Source organism: Alnus glutinosa, chromosome 10 (genome assembly GCF_958979055.1).
Source record: "Alnus glutinosa chromosome 10, dhAlnGlut1.1, whole genome shotgun sequence".
In the NCBI taxonomy this organism is placed as follows: domain Eukaryota; kingdom Viridiplantae; phylum Streptophyta; class Magnoliopsida; order Fagales; family Betulaceae; genus Alnus; species Alnus glutinosa.
The window spans coordinates 28,082,097-28,101,735 of record NC_084895.1 but is presented as its reverse complement, the minus strand read 5'-3'; the positions used below and the strand labels follow the sequence as shown (position 1 = coordinate 28,101,735).

Sequence of the window (19,639 nt, the reverse complement as noted above, 5' to 3'; positions counted from 1 at the left end):
AACACTTAAACAGACATCGACAAAATATCTTAATCCTAATTTGACCTACTTTTAGCTAAGCCCATTAATTGAAATTCCATAATAACATTAACTCTTAAAATATAAAATTAAATATGGATAAACTAATTAATAAAACCCAAGTAAAACTAAAAGATCCCAACTACTTATTTTTCATCCTGCATCATTTTTTTTTATATTTTCAAATTGCAAATGTTTTTTTTGAAAAACAATACTTTCAAACATTACATATTTTAATTTTTACGATTTGATTTAAAATTGTACTTCAAAATCACAATGCTCATAAAGAACATGTCGGTTCAATTTGCAGAGAAGTATGTATATGAACCACAACTAGAATCAGATGTAACATGAACCTAATGGATAAGAATTAGGAACGACCCGGGAAACTTTTTTCATTAAACTGGCACAAACAAGCATCACATTCAAGAGCCAATGGCTCAATACATCCTCACACAAGTAGGACCACAAGGCATAATGTCTTCGGCAAAGATGCCCCCACATGCTTATAGCCATGCATAACACAGGACACCTAATAGAAAGCCATTAGCTTGACAGACAGACGCCCCAGAAATTGGGTCTAGTGCAGGTACAACTCTAGATTTTATCTAGCTTTTCAGCCTTCACGACAGGGTTTGCTTTTGCTATAGCATCCTGAGCAGCAGTCCGGTAGTCAATGGGGCAGCCATGTTTATCAGAATATCGATGAACTGAACAGAAAATATGTCCGCACCGACAGTTGAACCCTGTCAGACCGACACGTTTCCTGCAAGTGTTGCACCTATTTGGGCTCTCTTTCACCTTCTCCCCCCCCTTCATGTTCAGTGTCGAAGTAAAGGATGCCGGAGTTGAAATGACCATGGACTCCAGGGAATGAGCTTGTAGATCTACATCAACAACAGGCTCCTTTGCAGTGTTACTAGAGCTGCCAGTCATAATACTCCCAACAGATGATGCTGCAAGTTTAGCATGTTCTTGCTTCAATACCAAGTCCTTGTGGCACTTGGAGCATAAGTTCATCGTTGCTGCACTTCCAAAGAATCCACAGTTGTTGGCACAAAGTTTTGGAGCTTCAGGAGCCGCCTGGAACCCTGTCTCGTTGTGCTCCATTTTTATTGAAGCTTTTCCTGCACCGTCAGCATGTTAAGTTTTCCAATATGGAAAGCACACACCTAAAAGTGAAGATGCAAACATAATTACCCCGATGTAAAGATGCACGTGCCCAAGTGTGCACACACACAGAGGTTGTATGTGCATGTACACAGACAGGGTATGCATGAATACATGCATGCACACACGGGAGAGGTTTATGAAATGAATATCTTATATAGGCAGTAACCGTAGGTCAACTCAAATTGTGAAGCACATAACAAATCACAAGCTTTACCCTTTCTGCCAAAAGTTACTCTAATTATGATAAAAGAGTTTAAAAAAAGAACACTAAGGACACGAAATGCTTCACTAATGATTTCTTATCTAGACCTTAGATCTACGAGGAAAAAGATGGAAAATATATATATTTTTTTTATAAGTAAAAAGATGGAAAATATAGTGCCAATTCAGGTATGAGGCCAAAGGCTTGATACAAACCGAGAAGAATTTCTTGATTGTCACCTGCAGTTTCACTAGGTAAGTCAAGAACATCGCTGGATATTCGAGGGAGCCGGGCCCCCTAATACAGCAAGCTATATGTTCTGGAAAACAATCAACATAACTTTTATTCCTCCTGCACTCATCTTTATACGCACTGTCAATCTTTATACACACTTCAGAGTTAAACAGCAACTGCAACTCCTAATACAACTCGACTACTGCCACTCAACAACTCCTACTTGATAACATTAGTCTCCTACCTACCCGATAACAAGATTGCCCAACAATCCTTTTTCGATCAAAATATCTAAAGATAACCTTGATGATAAAAATTAAAACATAATTGACAAAGATAATAATAAGATAACACTACTACGTGATGAGTGCGTAAGTAAGTGTAACAATCCTCCCTCCTTGAAAACACACTTGTCCTCAAAAGCAGAATTCTGGAAAATGTTGCTGGATAAACTCCTTGTCTTCCCAAGATGCAATTGATAAGCCTTCTATGTGGAACTTTGTAACCCTTGAAATGAAGTTTTGGTGGCAAACAGATTTCATCAAATTGTATGGCAAGAGGAGATCCAACGTATACTTGCAAGCTATTAAAAGCATGAAGGGAAACAAGGAGTGCAATGCACTTACCGTGGCAGAACAGTCACAAGGAGTAGAAGAAAAAAAGCAAAAAAGAGAAGAATTCCAGGGGGTCCTTCAGCTGTATGGAAAAAATTTCAAGACTTCTGAACGAATATGAGCCTATTTCTATTGGCATGGCGTGAGGAAGCGCATTAAACATTTTTAGGAATTGTGAAGTATGCCAAAGGCACAAGGTAGAAAGTTTGAGCCCAGCAGGGCTGTTACATCCCTTGCAATTTCCACAAAGGGTATGTGAGGAAATCTCAATGGGTTTCATAGAAGGCTTATCCTTATCAGATGCATCGTGGGACTACAAGGAGTTCATCCAACAACATTTTCCAGAATTCTGCCCTGGACAAAGGCAATTTTTCTAGGAGGAAGGATATCTTTATCAGTTATGTTTAATAGTTGAGGTTAGCTTTAGATAGTTTGGTCGAGTAAGGATTATTGGGCAATCTTGTTATCGGGTAGGTAGGAGTCTAATAGTTATCAATTGTTATTGGATAAGTAGTTATCTTTGGTTTTTGTGGGTTTGTTTGGGTTTCGTTCCTGTAGCTTTGAGTGCTCTTAGTGGGTTTCGAGTTTGAGGGTTTTTGGTTGTTGAGGGTTTGCAAGGTTTCTTTCTTTTTTTGGGCTGTTTCGTTTTTCGCTTTCTAGCTAGGTGCATCCTCTTGTATACTTCTGGTGTGTTTAGGGGCGCCTTATGTTTTTAATAAGACCAGTTTATTACTTATCCAAAAAATAAGCAGGAGTCTAATATTATCAAGTAGGAGTTTTTAAGTAACAGTATTCGAGCTGTATTAGGAGTTGCAGTTTCTGTTGAACTTAAATTGAGAATGTGTATAAAGATGAGTGCAGGAGGAATAAAAGTTATGTCGATTATTTTCCAGAACATACAACTTTCTGTATTACGAGGCCCGACTTCCTCAAAGTAGCCAGCAACGTTGACTTGTCTAGTGAAACTGCAGGTGAGAATCAAGAAATTCTTCTTGGTTCATATAATGATGTAAACTACATTGCAATCATAAGGCTTCCATATTTTTATGCTATTTACACTAAAACCTACATAAATCTTATTGTTGTTTTCCAAACAAATTCCCATATAAGAAATAAAATCTAGAAAGAACCTTAAGTAATTTGTGATCTAGAAAAACCAGCAAACCATATCAGTTAAAGGTCAACCTATCAAATCACATATTCGGACCTAACAGCTACAGTGGTTTTATAAATCAATGTTTTATACAAACAAGTTTTTGTACACCCTTAATTTAACACTTAATCATACTTGACCTAGGAGAATAAGAAAAGGATAATGAGCAAGGAACAAACTCCAAAACTCACACAAGAATACAAGAATTTTTTTCCTTTGAAGTTTCATAAGAAATGACCAAAACTCCCTCACATATATCCTGTCAATTCTCATACTCAGAGAAACCCAAACAAATGCATAGCCAACATATATTGTTGACAAATCGCTCACAGAAGCAACAACTACTATTGATTTAGTCCAAGTTCCATTTTGCTTGTTTAAGGTGTGGCTGTTAGATGATAGAAGGCATATAGCTAGCTTTGTCATGCAGATGACTCAGCCCTGGAAGAGTGAGCCACTAAATTATAAGAGGGGGTTGAGTCTTGAGTCTATTCTTCTTTGGAGATACTTTACAATGTAGCATATCTTGGACTCTCTCTCTCTCTCCCATTAGCACAAGAAAGGAAAATTACCTTAGGGTCCTTATGTCATCATCCACAGGGGGCAGTTTCGCTATATACATCATTTATACTCCTACCCACAATGAATTCAGTTCTCCCAAACAGGAATTCAAGCACTACTTCATTAGAGATTGTTAGAAGAGTTATTAGTGTTTGTGAGTCATGAGGGTTTGGGGGTATTTTGGTCATTGTAACGTTCCCCTATACCTATATAATACGATGTGTGGTAGGCTACTAAACAGAACAATAGCCTTCACCTTTTCTATCTAAACCATTCACACAAACTACAACAGAGATAAAGCTGTAACTTAAAAGATATTCTCTGAATTTTCCTGACTTAGAAAGGATATGGAAGGATTAGCCAGGGAAAGAGTTCTAATTTTGCTATATAAAGGTAGAAGCCGTGGGCTATATTCTAGGAATTTATGTTTATCATGAACACTTGTAAACCTATATAGATCCAATTATTCATAAGTTCTATCATGGTATTTGAGCCATATCTAAGACACACGTCTTGATCAATGGCCGAATCCAATTCTGAATCTAGTGCCTCTATTGGTTCCGTGGCTTCCACTGCCACTCAGCCTCACCCACCACACCCACAACTGCAGCCGGTTGTTTTCATTGTCCCCAACATGAACTAGAACCTCCATATTAAACTATCCAAAGGCAACTTCATGGCTTGGAGAACTCAGATCCTTGCCTACATCAAAGGTCAGGACGCCTATGGACTCCTCGATGGCTCATCTCAGCCTCCTCCTCAAACAATTCCCAACGCATCTACTGTTGCCGGAGCTCCTGTCACTATTGTCAACTCGAAATACCTTGCGTGGAGTCAAAGGGATCAAATGATCCTCAGTGTTCTCATCTCCACACTCACCGAGCCCTATGTTGTGCATGCGGTTGGTTGTGCCACTTCCTCAGCTCTCTGAACAACCCTCATCACTATGTTTGCATCTCAAGCCCGTGCTCGAGTTATGCAAATCTATTTCCCGCTTGCTACTGTTAAGAAAGGTAACAGTTCCATCACTGAATATTTTCAAACCATTAAGACCCTTAGTGATAATCTTGCAAACGCTGGACAACCTCAACAATTTTGAGAGTGTCTCCTTCCTTCTTAAGGGTCTTGGATCAGACTATGATCCATTTATCACCTCTGTCACAACCAGAGTTGATCCTCTTTCAATTGATGAACTCTACGACCATCTCCTTGCACATGAGATGCGTCTGGAACAACAGATACTTGCTCTTGATGTTCCAATTTCGCTTAAATAGGAAAAACCCATGTATATCGACTAAAGGCATCTATAAAAGACACATAAAAGCGATTTCCATTCATTGAAAGTGTTGGAAAAGGTCCCCATACATCAGAATAGATTAAATGTAAAGGATTACAAATTTTAGAACTAGAAGGATAAAATGGCTGCTGATGACCCTTGGCTTGTGCACATGCAGAGCAAGGGGATGAAGCCTTATTTGGAAGAACTGGAAGCTAGAACTAAGAAATAACTGTTTGAACTGTGCGGAAAGCAAGATGACTTAAGCGCTTGTGCCATGAATTTGTAGAGGTGCGTTCACCGACAAGTGCTTGTTTATTGACGAAGAACAAGGAGAAGGAAGAAGTTGATAAAGGCCATCATTAATGCGCCCTTGATGGAGGATGATCCAGGTTTGAGAGTCCTTAATCACAAAATAAGATGAGTGAAATTCAAAAAAGATAGAATTGTCAAGGGCAAATTGTTTAACAGAGAAGATTTTTACAAATGGATGGAACCCGAAGGAGTTGTTTAAGAATGAATTGACAACGAGATAGATTTAAAGAGGCAGAACCAATATGAGATATGGGCAAACTTGTTCCGTCGCCTACTCAGATTTCATCTTGACAATGATAGTCCTCATGTGTTAAGTTGAGGTGCTGGAGATCATTGGTGATATGGTGAGTAGCCTCGGTATCTAGGTACCAAACTTTCTCTGCTAGCATAACAGGAGTGGAGTAATAGGCCTGTGGAGACGGCGGCTGCTGCCGGTCTGTAAAAGAGGTATCCTGACGGTGGTAGCAGCGTGCGGCAATGTGTCCAAACTTGCCACAGATTTGGCATGTAGGTCTCGAAGCAGAGGCTGCATCAGAAGGGAAGTGAGAGCCGCGTCCATGGCTGCCAGAGAATGATATCTGCTGTTCCAGACGCATCTCATGTGCAAGGAGATGGCCGTAGAGTTCATCAATTGAAAGAGGATCAACTCTGGTTGTGAAAGAGGTGACAAACAAATCATAGTCTGATCCAAGACCCTTAAGAAGGAAGGAGACACTCTCAAAATCGTTGAGGTTATCTAGTGGCTGCAAGAATATCACTAAGGGTCTTGATGGTTTGAAAATATTCAGTGATGGAATTGTTACCTTTCTTAACAATGGCAAGCGGGAAATAGATTTGCATAACTCAAGCACGGGCTTGAGATGCAAACATAGTGATGAGGGTTGTCCAGAGAGCTGAGAAAGTGGCACAACCAACCGCATGCACAACATAGGGCTCAGTGAGTGTGGAGATGAGAACACTGAGGATCATTTGATCCCTTTGACTCCACACAAGATACTCCGAGTTGACAATTGTGGCAGGAGCTCCAACAACAGTAGATGCACTAGGAATTGTTTGAGGAGGCTGAGACGAGAGCTTTGATGTAAGCGAGGATCTGAGTTCTCCAAGCCATGAAGTTGCCTTTGGATAATTTATGGAGGTTCTGGTTCATGTTGGGGACGGTGAAAACAACTGGCTGCGGTTGTGGGTGTGGTGGGTGAGGCTGAGTAGCAGTGGAAGCCAACGAACCAAGAGAGGCACTAGATTCAGAATCGAATTCAGCCATAGATCAAGACATGTGTCTTTGATATGGCTCTAATACCACGGTAGAACTTAGGAATAATTGGATATGAGACCATGCTCATCAAGGTGAGCTTTCATTGATATTTATATAGGTTTACAAGTGTTCATGATAAACATAAATTCCCAGAATATAGCCCACGGCTTCTACCTTTACATAGCTGAATTAGAACTCTTTTTTGACTTGAGTTCTTATCTATCTATCACACAACTGAACTAGGACTCTCCTTAGTACTAGGACTTTGGATAGGAATAGAGTTCTTCTCACTAAAGTCCAGATTGGACTGTGCCTTGGATTGTGCCGCACAAGACTCATGTTGGGACTGTGAGTCTTGTGCAGGAGTTTAGTTAATACTTCATCTCTCGATTTTTTTTTTATTATTATTATTATTTATTTTTTTATGGAACCTCAAACTTGGGAAATACAGGCCTTCCATATGCATCCCCTGATGATTAAAGAATCTCCCATAGAGCACACTAGTAAATCTTCTAAAGAGAAGTCTACCATGTTGATTTGCTAGGTGATATGATAGTTACACAAGGACATGAATATGTTTCAATTGAATTTTTGTAGGGCAGCCCAAAAGTTTAAAGTTTATACAATTGATGAAGGTGGGCTTCCATGTAAGAAATTTTTTGTTTTAAGGCTTGATGGATGGAAGAGATGCTTCGATTATAGATGGTATTTGACGTAACACATATTGAAAGCATTTAGACTTAGGTTGGCAGGGTTGTTTAGCAGTAGCTATTTAGAGATTTTAAGATGATCATGATTGAGATTTAGAGACAAGAAATACTCGGAAAAAAAAATGTACAGAACACAGAGGAAACCCCTCTGGTAAAGGATCTTAGGGGTGGGTGTCGGGTATATCGGTGTCGAAAACACCATTTCTGACTCACAACCGAAATTGTCGGTAAAAGTCGGGTAATTACCCGACTTTTTTCCGAGAAGAAATATTTTCTAAATTTTCGGATAATTCGGAATAATTGGATAAATTCGACAATTATCGGTCAGATAAATCAGTAATTCAACCATGAATTCAACAAGATTACAGGCAAAAATTCCAAGTTTTCAACAAACCCAATAATCCAAAACTCTCAGAGTCACAAACAATAATCAAACCCACAAATCAAAATATATATAAATCAAAGAAAAAAATAACCCAAGTACCAATTCAACGGGATTGGCTCGTGGCCCGTGCACATGTTCATGATCTTCTCGCTGCACAAACCGGATGTGCTTTCTAGAGACTTGCCGAAGCAAAGGGCTCGTTACCACGCTAGCTTGAATAGCCAGGCATTTACCTTGGAATGGTGGACTAAACACCAAACCTTCAAACCATTACAAAGGGGCTCCCATGTTTGCTTTCGCTTAGCTTTATCTTATAAGCCTTGCTAGAAGAATTCAAACCTTGCTTATCCTTCTGATGAGCAAGCTTTCCTCTACCTAAGTTAGACTGCCTCTCACGAGCAAGTAACCCACCTTCTAAACCAAATGGGCTTGAGGCGTGAGGCGGGGAGGAAGTGATCTAGATTCTAGGGTTAGCAAATGATGCGGTTTGGGGAAAAAAAAATGACTATATACTATATAGAGTACCAAAACAACGTCGTTTTACTCGTTATCAAAACGTAAAACGACGCTGTTTTGGTGCACTAGTTAGGTCGGGTCGGTAACTGGTGAAAATCAATTTTTCACTCTGTTTTGATAACGAGTAAAACGATGCCATTTTGGTTCTCTAGCCGGGTCGGGTCGGTAACTAGCGAAAATCAATTTTTCACCAATTACTGACCGACTATTATTTTAGAAATTAAATTTATTCCGATTTTCGAATTTTTAAATATACAGTAGGCGGTCAAAGACGGTTCAGTGGTGGTCGGTGAGTTTTCGGTAGTCAGTAATCGGATAATTTGCCCACCCCTAAAGGATCTCAACCAAAACACCCAGAAACCACAAAATCAACTGAAGAAATCTTGTCAGATTAAACTGGATGATGGAAGGACCACAAAGATACAAAACCAAAGACATCCAAAAGATAACACAACAAACTTTTAGAGATACCAGGCCAAAGATATGCAGTTGGACACACTCCCAACCACCAACTCAAATGATTAAAACACTTCAGATTAAATTGGAAGACAGAAGGACCTTAAATGATACAAAACCAAAGACAGCAAAAGAGAACTTTACAACTTTCATACATAACTTGTTTAATTGTCTTTAAAATACTTTCTCATACGGATAGCTAACCAAATTAAGCAAAATACTTTCCTATGGTTCACAAAACCATCCCTCGCATATGAGAAATCATGCTCTCCACAAAATAACTTCCCAAGAATCAATATTGGGGTCAGTCAGGTATCTTTTTTCTGCTACAAAATTACAATTTTTTTTCACTTTTGAGTTACATACTGCTGCAAGCCACTCGTATGCAATTGTATATTTCACTAAACACCCCAGTTCTAAATTTCTCTATCAATTTGGATCTCTTACCTTTGAATGCAACCTCTCTATCCTCAACTTGGTTTTTCTTTTGCTATAGTCTTAAATGTTGGAAGCTCCTCAATTAGCATGAAGCGTTGGATCTAAATTATTATGACATGGTTTTTAGTTTTTATAAGTAATAACTTTGTTTTTAGTTTTTTAATACAAGTACTTATATGGGTTTAATTATACCATTCAAGATTAAGATTTCCTCTTTCTTTCAGTCTTCAGACGTCTATTCTTCAATGACTCAAAAGTTATGCTTACTGAAACTTAAATTTCACCATGAAATTCAAACCAAAAACTCTTTTATCGGGTTAAAAAAAAAATCTAAAAAAATCTTCTTCATCAACAAACACAACCTCAACCAAAAAAAAAAATTGTAAAAACCCAGACACAATAATTATATATAACAAAAAAAAAAATAAAAATAAAAAAAAAAACTAACAGATTTTAAAGGACTACAGCCTGACCTGTTCACAATCAAACAGAGATGTTCTCTGTAGCTCGCCCCTGCAATAAAAACCAAACAAACATTCACGTAAAAAAACAAAATAAAATAAAAAATAAAATTTTCAATCAAATTAGAATTCCAACAAAAACAAAATCAGAGAGAGTGATATATCTATAGAGAGAGAGAGAGAGAGAGAGAGAGGGGGAGAGAGTAACCCTAAGCGAACAGGAAAAGTTCGGGGTGGCAGAGGATCGGTATCGCTATTTATAGGACGATGAGAAAAACACAGAGGGTGAAGGAAGAGCACAATCCCAAGCGGTCGAGCCTAGTGAGAATAACACGTGGCTGATCTTTATAGGTTGACGAGGGAGCAGACAAAATTTGAACAAGGTGGCGTTTCATGTGCTGACAGTGGGGCTACGTGTTCGTATCTTACTGCATTTTTAGAGGCACGTGGTGAATGAAACAGTGTTGTTGTTTATATTGGTATCACCTGATCATATTCCCTGGAGTCGTAGATTTTTTAAGTTACGTGAAAAAATTTAACAATATTGAGGATATCCATATCCTGGTTCCTGGTTGAATCTTAATTGTTGACAGCGAAACGTCATAATTCTTTTTTCAGAAAGAAATTTATCAAATCCATTAAATTAAAAATTTACCTTCAATAAGAATAGACAGTAAAACTTTTATTTTATTGCATCTAATTATAAGTTAAACAACTCATAAAAAAATAAAAATTACAACAAAAATACAATAAACCTAAAAATGCCAAATCCATTCCCCTCTCAGCACTCTCACTCTCTTAAGAAACTCCTTATCACATTTCCATGATCAATAGGTTGGAATCCGGTCATAAGGAAACTCCTGACCATGTTTCCTCAACCAATTGGTCAAAATTCGATCGTTCTGGCTAGGGAAGGGCTAGATCTTGGTCGTCTAAGATCCGGCCAGCTGGCGGAGATCCGGCTGTTTTGGATGGAGAACGGATCGCCATGACGTGGCTAGATGATTGGTCAATGGCGGAATCTAGGGAAGATTTGGCGGTGGCCGTCGGCGAAATCCGGCGGCAGTTGGCTGAACAGGTGGTGGGTTTAAAACCGATTGGGCTCTTTGAAAAAGGAAAAATATGATGTGCTTTTCATGATAGTGTATTTTAATTTTTAATGATGTGTCAATTCTTTAGTGGATGTTGTAAAACATCATTTTTACAACCCATCCTTATAGAATGGGTTCTCTTAAATTAAATTGATTTGAGATTAAGGATAAATGACAAATTAATAAGCTGGATTAAAAAAAAAAAATTATTTATTTCGACCTCAAAAGTATTCTCAATGGAATTATTATTTAAAAAAAAAAAAACTGATTTTCATGAAAATATTAGAAAATAACTTTATTCATGGCCTCATTAAATATTATATATAAATACATAATGGGTGTGCAAGCAGTTGCAATTAGCTGTTATTACCTCTAACCGCCAATTGCACTAACAGCCAATTGCAATCGTCTTGAAATATAATATAATTCAATGGGCAAATAAATACAAAGCGAAATATAAATAGAGACACACAAATTATGTGGTTCGGTCTAATACATATGTTTACAGGATATAATGTGGTTATTTTATAGAGAAATGATTCGTGTACTACCTCCCCACAACTTTCCCCCAACTCTGCTGACGTGGCAAGTTTTTCTTTTTTCTTTTTTCTTTTTTTTTTAAAAAAAAAATTTAAAAAAAGGGTTAAACGAGATAAATTGGGGAGGGGGGGGGGGGGGGGGGGGGGGGGGATCGATTCAAACAATTTCCCCCTTTCACGGTGCTCTCTCTCTCTCTCTCTCTCTCTCTCTCTCTCTCTCTCTCTCTCTCTCTCTCGTCGGTGTGTTCCTTCTCCGGCGACTTTGGCGGCCGTCTGTCTCCGGCGACCTCTGACTTTCTGGGGCCTTCTCTTCCTCCACCCAGGTACCAAAACTTCTCTCCACACATTCTCAAATCCCAATTTCCCCCCCTTTGGCGGCGCTCTCTCTCATACGGCCGGCCGAACCCCTCTCTCTTGCCGGCGTGTTCGTGTCCCCGGTGTCTGACGGTGCACTCTCTCTAGCCGGCGTGTTCGCGTCTCCGGGGCTTTGGGTGGCCGGATCTATCTCTGGCAAAAGAAAAAATGGTACTCTCCGGCTCTCTCTCTCTAGCATTTTTATGGGTATATTGCGGTAAGTGAAGTTTTAGTTTAATGGTTCTCCATGTTCCAGATCTCGCCTCCGTTCCATCTCTCTTCACGGCATTCTCTTCTCTACCGGTGCCGTCTCCACCGCCGGTAACTCTCTTTCTCTCTCTGAAATTAGTGAAATTTTTGAATAATGTTGTTTGAAATTTTTGCTAGATTTTGATTTGGTTTGAGGAAAAAAAAAAAAAAAAAAAAAAAAAAAAAAAAAAAAGCAAAAAAAAAAAAGCAAAAAGAAGCAAAAAGCGTAAAACAGATTTATTTTGATACAGTACGTCTGTTTATTTACTTTGGGTTTTATTTTGGAAAATGTAAACTGATTGTTGGATAGGCATTTCAATGAGAAGTTGGGGTTGGCAAACCTGTTATATATCTTTGTATGTTTTTCAACTTTTGGAACTGAACAACGTTTGTGTCTCCAGATGGTAATGGATTTAATTGCATTTGATTATATATTTTTCCTTCCAGGAAGATTCATTGAAATGTTCATTCTTTGCTCAAAACTTTTTTTTATCTCGATTTGACATTTTACATATGATTGCCTACTTGTGTGCATGTGTGTGCAAGTGTATATATGTCAATTAAAAGGATGGATGCAGGTATTGGCAGTGTGGTTTATGTTGAAATGAAATGGATGCAAGTATTGGCAAGTATTCACAATATTTTTGGGTTCTTTTGTGCTGTATGGTCTATGTAGGAACAAATCATTTATTACTTACCTGAATTTGTTTTATGGATATGTTTTGTGTATTGTGCTTTTCTGAATTTGATTGGTTGCATCAAGTTGAGCTGTTAATATTGATTTGGGTATTTTGTGGTTGAAAGTTTCATGAAGGGGTTTAAGGAGTGCTTTGGTTTTGGTGAGGTTAAAGCAGCTTCTCCTAGGCTGGCATAAATAGGTTATTTGAGAAAATGACTGGTTTTCACAATAGGTGGATGTTTTAGTTTCAGAAAACTAAGAACCTTAAAATGAAACATGTTTTTAACATTAAAGATCTCTATACAAAGAATTTGGGATGACCCAACAATCTTTGAAATGAGGAGAAAATCTATTCGAAATTTATATGAAAAGAATTTACTCCTTTACTAGTTATCAAAAAAAAAGAAAAAGGTTTACCCCTTTACCATTGTTACCTTTATGTGAAGTTGTGGGGGTGTGGGATGTGCCAGAAAAGTACAGCCAATCCTATAGGTGGCTCTACAGCCATGTTTAGATGGTTTGGAACTTCTCCAATACTCAGCAATCTCAGAAAAAGGATACCAAGAAGGTTGAAAAATGTCTCATATCACAAAGGGTTCAATAAACTCTTAGTTTTGCCTCCTTTTTACGATTATTTTCCATTAAATTGTGTCATATAATGGATTTATTCAAAAATCTAGCACCCAGGGAGCTCATATTCATTTTAAAGCATGAATTATATTATCAATGGAAGAAAGTAGATATTCTATAAAGTCAAACATGATTATATACTTCAAACAGGAAAAGAGGCTCACCATTTGTAATCAAACTAACTAATGATAAAAAATTCAGAAAAAAGAAAAATAACACCACTTTGACAATGCTCATTTCTTTTAGGTGGAAGATATGGTTTATCTAGCTTCATTAATGGAATTGTTAATAGAGAACTTTGAAAACTGAAGTTGACGCGCTAGGCATTTAAAACATACCTAGGCCATTGACCAAGCTAGGGTGGTCTATGTAGGAACAAATCATTTATTGAGATGATAAAATGAAATGGATGCAAGTATTGGCAAGTATTCACAATATTTCTGAGTTATTTTGTGCAGTGTAGTCTATGTAGGAACAAATCATTTATTGCTTACCTGAATCTGTTTTATGGATATGTTTTGTATATTGTTTGTAACTTTACTGTTGTCCTGCTCATTCAGGTAACCTATCAGATGGTAGTTCAGTGGTTATTGACTAAGACTTATTTGTGATGAACTCTACGAGGCGATTCAATTTTTCAAAGCTCATGCCAGTCTTCCAATGCCCCAAGTCACTTGCTTGATCATGCGATGTAATATATTGGTTTTGTAGTCGTTTGGATAATTCAATCAAGAATAAAGTGAATTTGAGTTTAGCGAATTATCTTCTAGCTGTTATATCTTAAATTGTAAATTCAAATGTGAAGTTACTTATTGTACTCGATTACAAACAACTCAAATGTACAAACTACAACTATGATAATACAATTCTTGGTTATCTCGACCAAATCGACTATTCAAATTATTTTTAACATAATATATAGTATGTCTTCACCCAGGAGTTTATACTTCATAACCAATTTATATGGATGCACTTATTACACGAAAAATCAACACATGTTGCCAACTCGTCCATAATTTTTTAATTTGTAGATTCATCTCATATTCAAAAATCCAAATACAAAAAAAATTATACAGCTCGATGACTTTTGGTCATAAGTAAAATAAAAAAGCACTTGTATAAGTTTATCATGGTCTACTCTACTTGGTCCTTTCTCCACAAAATTTTACATAACTATTCATACATCTCCAAACTTCTAACTTGAGCTTTACATAGAAATTTTCACCCCCAATTTTGTTCATACAAAAAACTACATATAATTCTTCATATACACAATAAAGAGAATGTTAAAGAACAAAAAACTATTTGATAACCAAAACTCAAATTTTTTTTCAAGGAATCTAATCACCATCTAGAAAATTCGTACATGATTTCCTAATATGAGACCAATGACATTCATTAGATGTTGGATACTTGAAAGCTCTGCAGAAGTAATTGTGGGCAAGGTACGTTGATGGTAGAGTATGCCATATACTTCATTATAGATGAGCCCCACATGCATTGCAATCGTCGGGTCAGTTGGGATTATGGCATTAACAACATCCGTCATCCAAGCAAATTTTTGAGCTGAGTTATTGACACAAAAGGTTAATTGCCGCAATAGGTGGAGCAACACTACTTGGCTTAAAGGGAGAGGATCCACACTCAAAACCCACCGTAGATCAACCTGAAAATATCAACTTCAATAAACATAATTCTAAAATAAATGAATTTCATTAACTAACATAATATAATTTACACAACTTCACCTTAGAGCATAGCCAGTTCACAAGTGATGCATCACATTGACGCATGGCTATACTGAAAGCCTCTTCATATTTGTGTTGGCTTACCAATATGGACAACTCCTTTGTTGGATTAACCGGTAAATTCACCTAAAACACATATGAGAAAGAACAGCCTCTTCATGGTTTGTGAGAAAATTGTACGCATAAGAAATCCTAACATAGAAACCAAATAAATGGAATGCCTGCAAAATGAATTAAAAAATAAAAAAATAAATCAAATTATACATGAGAAAGAACAGTTTCACGGTGACCACCCAAGGGTTGAGCCATTGTCGATGATGAAACCATGGAATCCTACATAAGTACGTGAAATATCAAATAACTATAAACCCATAAATCAATTTTCAATTCAACCACTTCTATCAAATAGATACAAGTACATGAAATATCAAATAATCACCTGAAAATGAATTATATGACCACGTTGATCGTGAGCTGTAGAAGGCAATGAATTTTGACATGTCGTGTCTTGATCTTTTGTTGATTTGGAGGTCTATAATTAATAAAAGAATTATATGAAAGTGTTTCAAATGAAAAGCAAACGCAAAGGGGAAGTGCACATGTTTGTAAGTAAAAGGGAAAAAAATTACCAACCTGTTTTTTTTCGATTCTTCTTGGCCACTGTTTCTATAATGGACACCATTCGCTTTGACCGTGGCTTTCCTTTACGCTTAACCTTAATAGGACTAAGCACCTTTTTATTACCTTCAATGACTTCATTATAGCTTGAAGATGCGATAGCAACTGAAGCGTGATGGGAAGAGTGATTGGGCACAAGCTTTAAGGCACGATATTTCTCTCTTAACTTATCAATACTATTCATCACATCCATGCAATGTTCCATGTTTCCTGATGTGAGCGATACCAATTCTTCAAAAGTCCTTCTCATCTTGTCATGTATTTTAGCATTAGGATTATCACCACAAGCATCAAAACTACTCTTAATCATAGAGTACTCTCGCTTTATATCCTTCCTCCATCTATCAAGAAAATATTTTGGTGGCAGAGAGTACACTTTATTTGTCACTAACACAGAAATAGAATGCCTGCATAAGATGCCTTTTAATTCGAACAATGCACAGGTGCACTTCACTTCAAATTCATCTTCATTCAAGTAAACAAGAAATGTTTTTTCTACCATGCGGCTTCCAACGACAACATATTCCTTCACTTCATAGGTAGAAATTACACCTTCACTTTTGATATGATGGTTATTACAAGACATAACTTTCTCAAACTCTTCACGAACTTCTTTAAATTTTGCATTTGTGTAGACATCTTGAAATTGCTTCTCAAAATGAAAGTGGCTTATACATGGGATCATGCGATTAAAAGAATCAAAATCAGCACGTGCCTCATTCTCGACCATTCTCCTCGATGCACTATCAAATTGATCAACAAATTCTTTCAAAGTGGTCTGTGCATGCACGTAATTATCAAAAAATGCATTCATACTTTCACTTCGCTGTGTGGTATTCATTCCCGCCCAAAATGTATCTTTCAAGTATGTCGGCACCCAAAAAGTCTTCTCACTATATAATCCATGTAGCCATGCATTATCTTGAAGATGATAACTCTCAAGTAAAATTTTTCAATTTTCCTCAAATTCTTCACATGTTTGACAATCATATATACAAGTATTTAGGGCTCTCCTAATGCCATCAAAATTAGCACGTGCTCCAAATTTTTCAGGGAGTTTTCTCATAATGTGCCATAGACAATATCTATGTCGAGCTTTAGAAAAAACTCTTGCGATTGCATTTTTCATAGCCCTGTCCTAATTTGTCATAATTGCTTTTGGGGCTCGACCCTTCAGGCACCTCAACCAAGAATTAAACAACCACACAAATGTGTCTGTATCCTCGTTTGATATTAGTCCCGCCCCTAAAATTATAGACTGGCCATGATGATTCACTCCTACAAAAGGAGCAAAGGGCATGTCATATCTATTGGTCAAATACGTCGTATCAAACGTAATAACATCATTGAAGTATTCATACGCTGCCCTACTTCTTGCATCAACCCAAAAAACATTTCGCAACCTACAATCATCATCCATGTCCATCACATAATAGAAGCCACTATTTTGATTTTGCATTCTACAAAAATACTCACAAAGTGCCTGAGCACCTCCTTTACCAAGCCGAAGCTCTCTGCCTTGTTGATATAATTTCGGCAATCTCTCTCTTCAAATGAAACATTCTCAAACCCCCCCCATTTCAACAACCAATGAATTAAAATTCTTACTGGTCCGTATTCCTGCTCTATCATTTAGCTCAAGCCTTCTTTTGGCAGCATCATTTATAATCTTATTGCTTCTAAAAAATCTTGCTTTGCTCGGGCTTAGTTGATGATTATGCTCAAGCACAACTTTACTCAAAAACTACGTTCCATCCACACATGCCGATGCACAAATCCTAGCATGACACCTTGTTCTAATAGTTGTTGGAGTTGGCTTTGCAACATTACTTGTGTTAGTTCGGTTTCGGCCTTCACGACTACATGTAAGGACTTTATATCTTGGTTGACCATTTTTTTTTTTTTTTTTTTTTTTTTTTTGTGGTTCTTGTCAGCACACCAAAACCAGATTGCTTAGCAAACTTCTTATAATATGAGATGACTTCATATAATGAAGTAAATATCATTGACGTCTTAGGTTCTTCAACTTTTTCATCTCCGTCAATCATCTCCAATAATACAACATTGTCTTCATTATCATTCAACTCTTCCTCCGAACTAAATGTCAATAATTCATTCGGTTCTTCAATTGTTTCACCCACATCTATCCGAAAAATGATACAAAGTTTAAAAACAAGAAAAGAAAAAGAAAAACACCAAAAACAAAACAAAACAAAAAAGCCATCTTGGTGGGTCAAAGCGAAATTATAACACAAACAAAAGTGAAAAGCCTAACCATTTTGAGGATCATCTTGGTGGGTTAAAGCATCATTATTTGGAATATGTGTATATGGAGATTCAACTTCGCCCTCTTTATCCAAGCGTGAACTTGAAGAATCCATTTATACCACTTTGGTGATTTTAGAGGAGCTACATAAAAGAGATGGGTATAAAAGGAGTTGTTAGGATATTAAATTTCATAGGCAACAAAATCATATTCAGAAAAATAACATAGAAAAGAGGTGCATGACTAAAGCATTGATCAACTGCTTAGACCTTACAACATTTGTTGCCACATATTTTAGGTTTGATTATTCTATTATCAATTTTTTCTACTTGATAATTGTTTGTGGCTGCATTGAATCCTTAGTAAATGACCTTAAAGTTTGAAAAATATTATTGAGTTTGGCTCTCCTATCAACTTCCATTGTTACCATAATAGATAATGTCAAGAACATGTCGAAAAAAGACAAGACTTCCAAAAATTTTTGGTTTACAAATTGCCATCTCGTTTAAAAGTCATTAACATTTTATTTTGCAAACTTAAAGCAAGTTAGACTAACGTTTTGCAAAATTAACTAGCCTTTGTGCAGAAATTGAAAACTGTATGAAAATGTAAGGACCAAATTTGACTTTTCCTCTTCGTTAAAGTTAAAAGTTTTCATTTGCAAATAGAAAAGTAGAATAAATAAGGGGATTGGAGCTACTATTTGTTGAATTTGGGTGTTAAATCATAAGTTATACCAAAAGCTTAAGGTCTTAAACCTTGAGGCTCATTGGACCGAGAGAATATGCCAAATCTACCTATTCTCCTTTAATTTTTTCATTTTGGTGTATATATAGAAATTCCTTTTCTCTTTTTATCAGCAAACTTTCTTTTGGGTCTTTGATTATCAGCTAGTTAAGCCCAAGCGTTGGTTTTGCACCAAGTTTTCTGACCTGGTCCAATCCGGTTCAAATTGAACCCAGAGGCCTTTCTTTCAGTCCTCTACGAAATGTCCCTGGCCATTTACAGGTTTACTTTACTACTATTTTTTTCTTCTATAATTTTTTCTTTTTTTCTTCTTAAGAGTGGTAGGGGGGCCATGGCTGAGTTTTTTTTTTTTTTTTTTTTTTTTTTCTTCAGCATCACACAATATCAAGAACTCACTTTCCCTCCCACAAGCTTGCTTTGCTTTCTCTCTCACACAGCATTGCATACAGAGACAGAAAGAGAGAGAAAGCTTTTGGCACCTAGGTGGAGGAAGAAGGCCCCGGAAAGTCAGATGCCGCCGGAGACAGAGACGGCTGCCAAAGCCGCCTGAGAACGAACACGCCGACGAGAGAAAGAGAGAGAGCACCGTGAGACGCTGAAAAGAGAGAGAGGGGTTCGCCGACCGTTTGGGTTTCACCGGCCGTTTGTTCCACAGAGAGAGAGAGAGAGAGAGAGAGAGAGAGAGAGAGAGAGAGAGAGCACTGTGAAAGGGGGGGAAATTGGGGGGAAATGACCAGTTTTCCCCCCCTCAGCTTATCTCGTTCAACCTTTTTTTAAAAAAAAAAAAAAAAGAAAAGAAAAACTTGCCACGTCAGCAGAGTTGGGGGAAAGTTGTAGGGAGGTAGTACACGAATCATTTATCTATTTTATATTTTATGTTTACAGGATATG

The 19,639-nt window shown here is 37.3% G+C and overlaps 1 protein-coding gene and 1 long non-coding RNA gene across 2 annotated transcripts; one reads left to right on the top strand and one right to left on the bottom strand.

Annotated features, from left to right (window-relative positions):
- Window positions 1-388: 388 nt before the first annotated feature.
- On the bottom strand, window positions 389-10,072 carry LOC133879761 (zinc finger A20 and AN1 domain-containing stress-associated protein 8-like). Its single transcript, XM_062318538.1, has 3 exons — window positions 9,976-10,072; window positions 9,780-9,819; window positions 389-1,145 (listed from the first exon to the last, which is right to left on the bottom strand). Exon 3 carries the CDS (start codon window positions 1,126-1,128, stop codon window positions 616-618), a length of 513 nt encoding a protein of 170 aa, XP_062174522.1. The 5' UTR covers window positions 1,129-1,145; window positions 9,780-9,819; window positions 9,976-10,072; the 3' UTR covers window positions 389-615.
- Window positions 10,073-11,616: 1,544 nt separating this feature from the next.
- Window positions 11,617-14,068, top strand: LOC133879387 (uncharacterized). The gene is made up of 3 exons (XR_009902063.1): window positions 11,617-11,922; window positions 12,008-12,072; window positions 13,870-14,068. It is a non-coding gene; the product is annotated as an uncharacterized LOC133879387 (long non-coding RNA).
- Window positions 14,069-19,639: the final 5,571 nt, after the last annotated feature.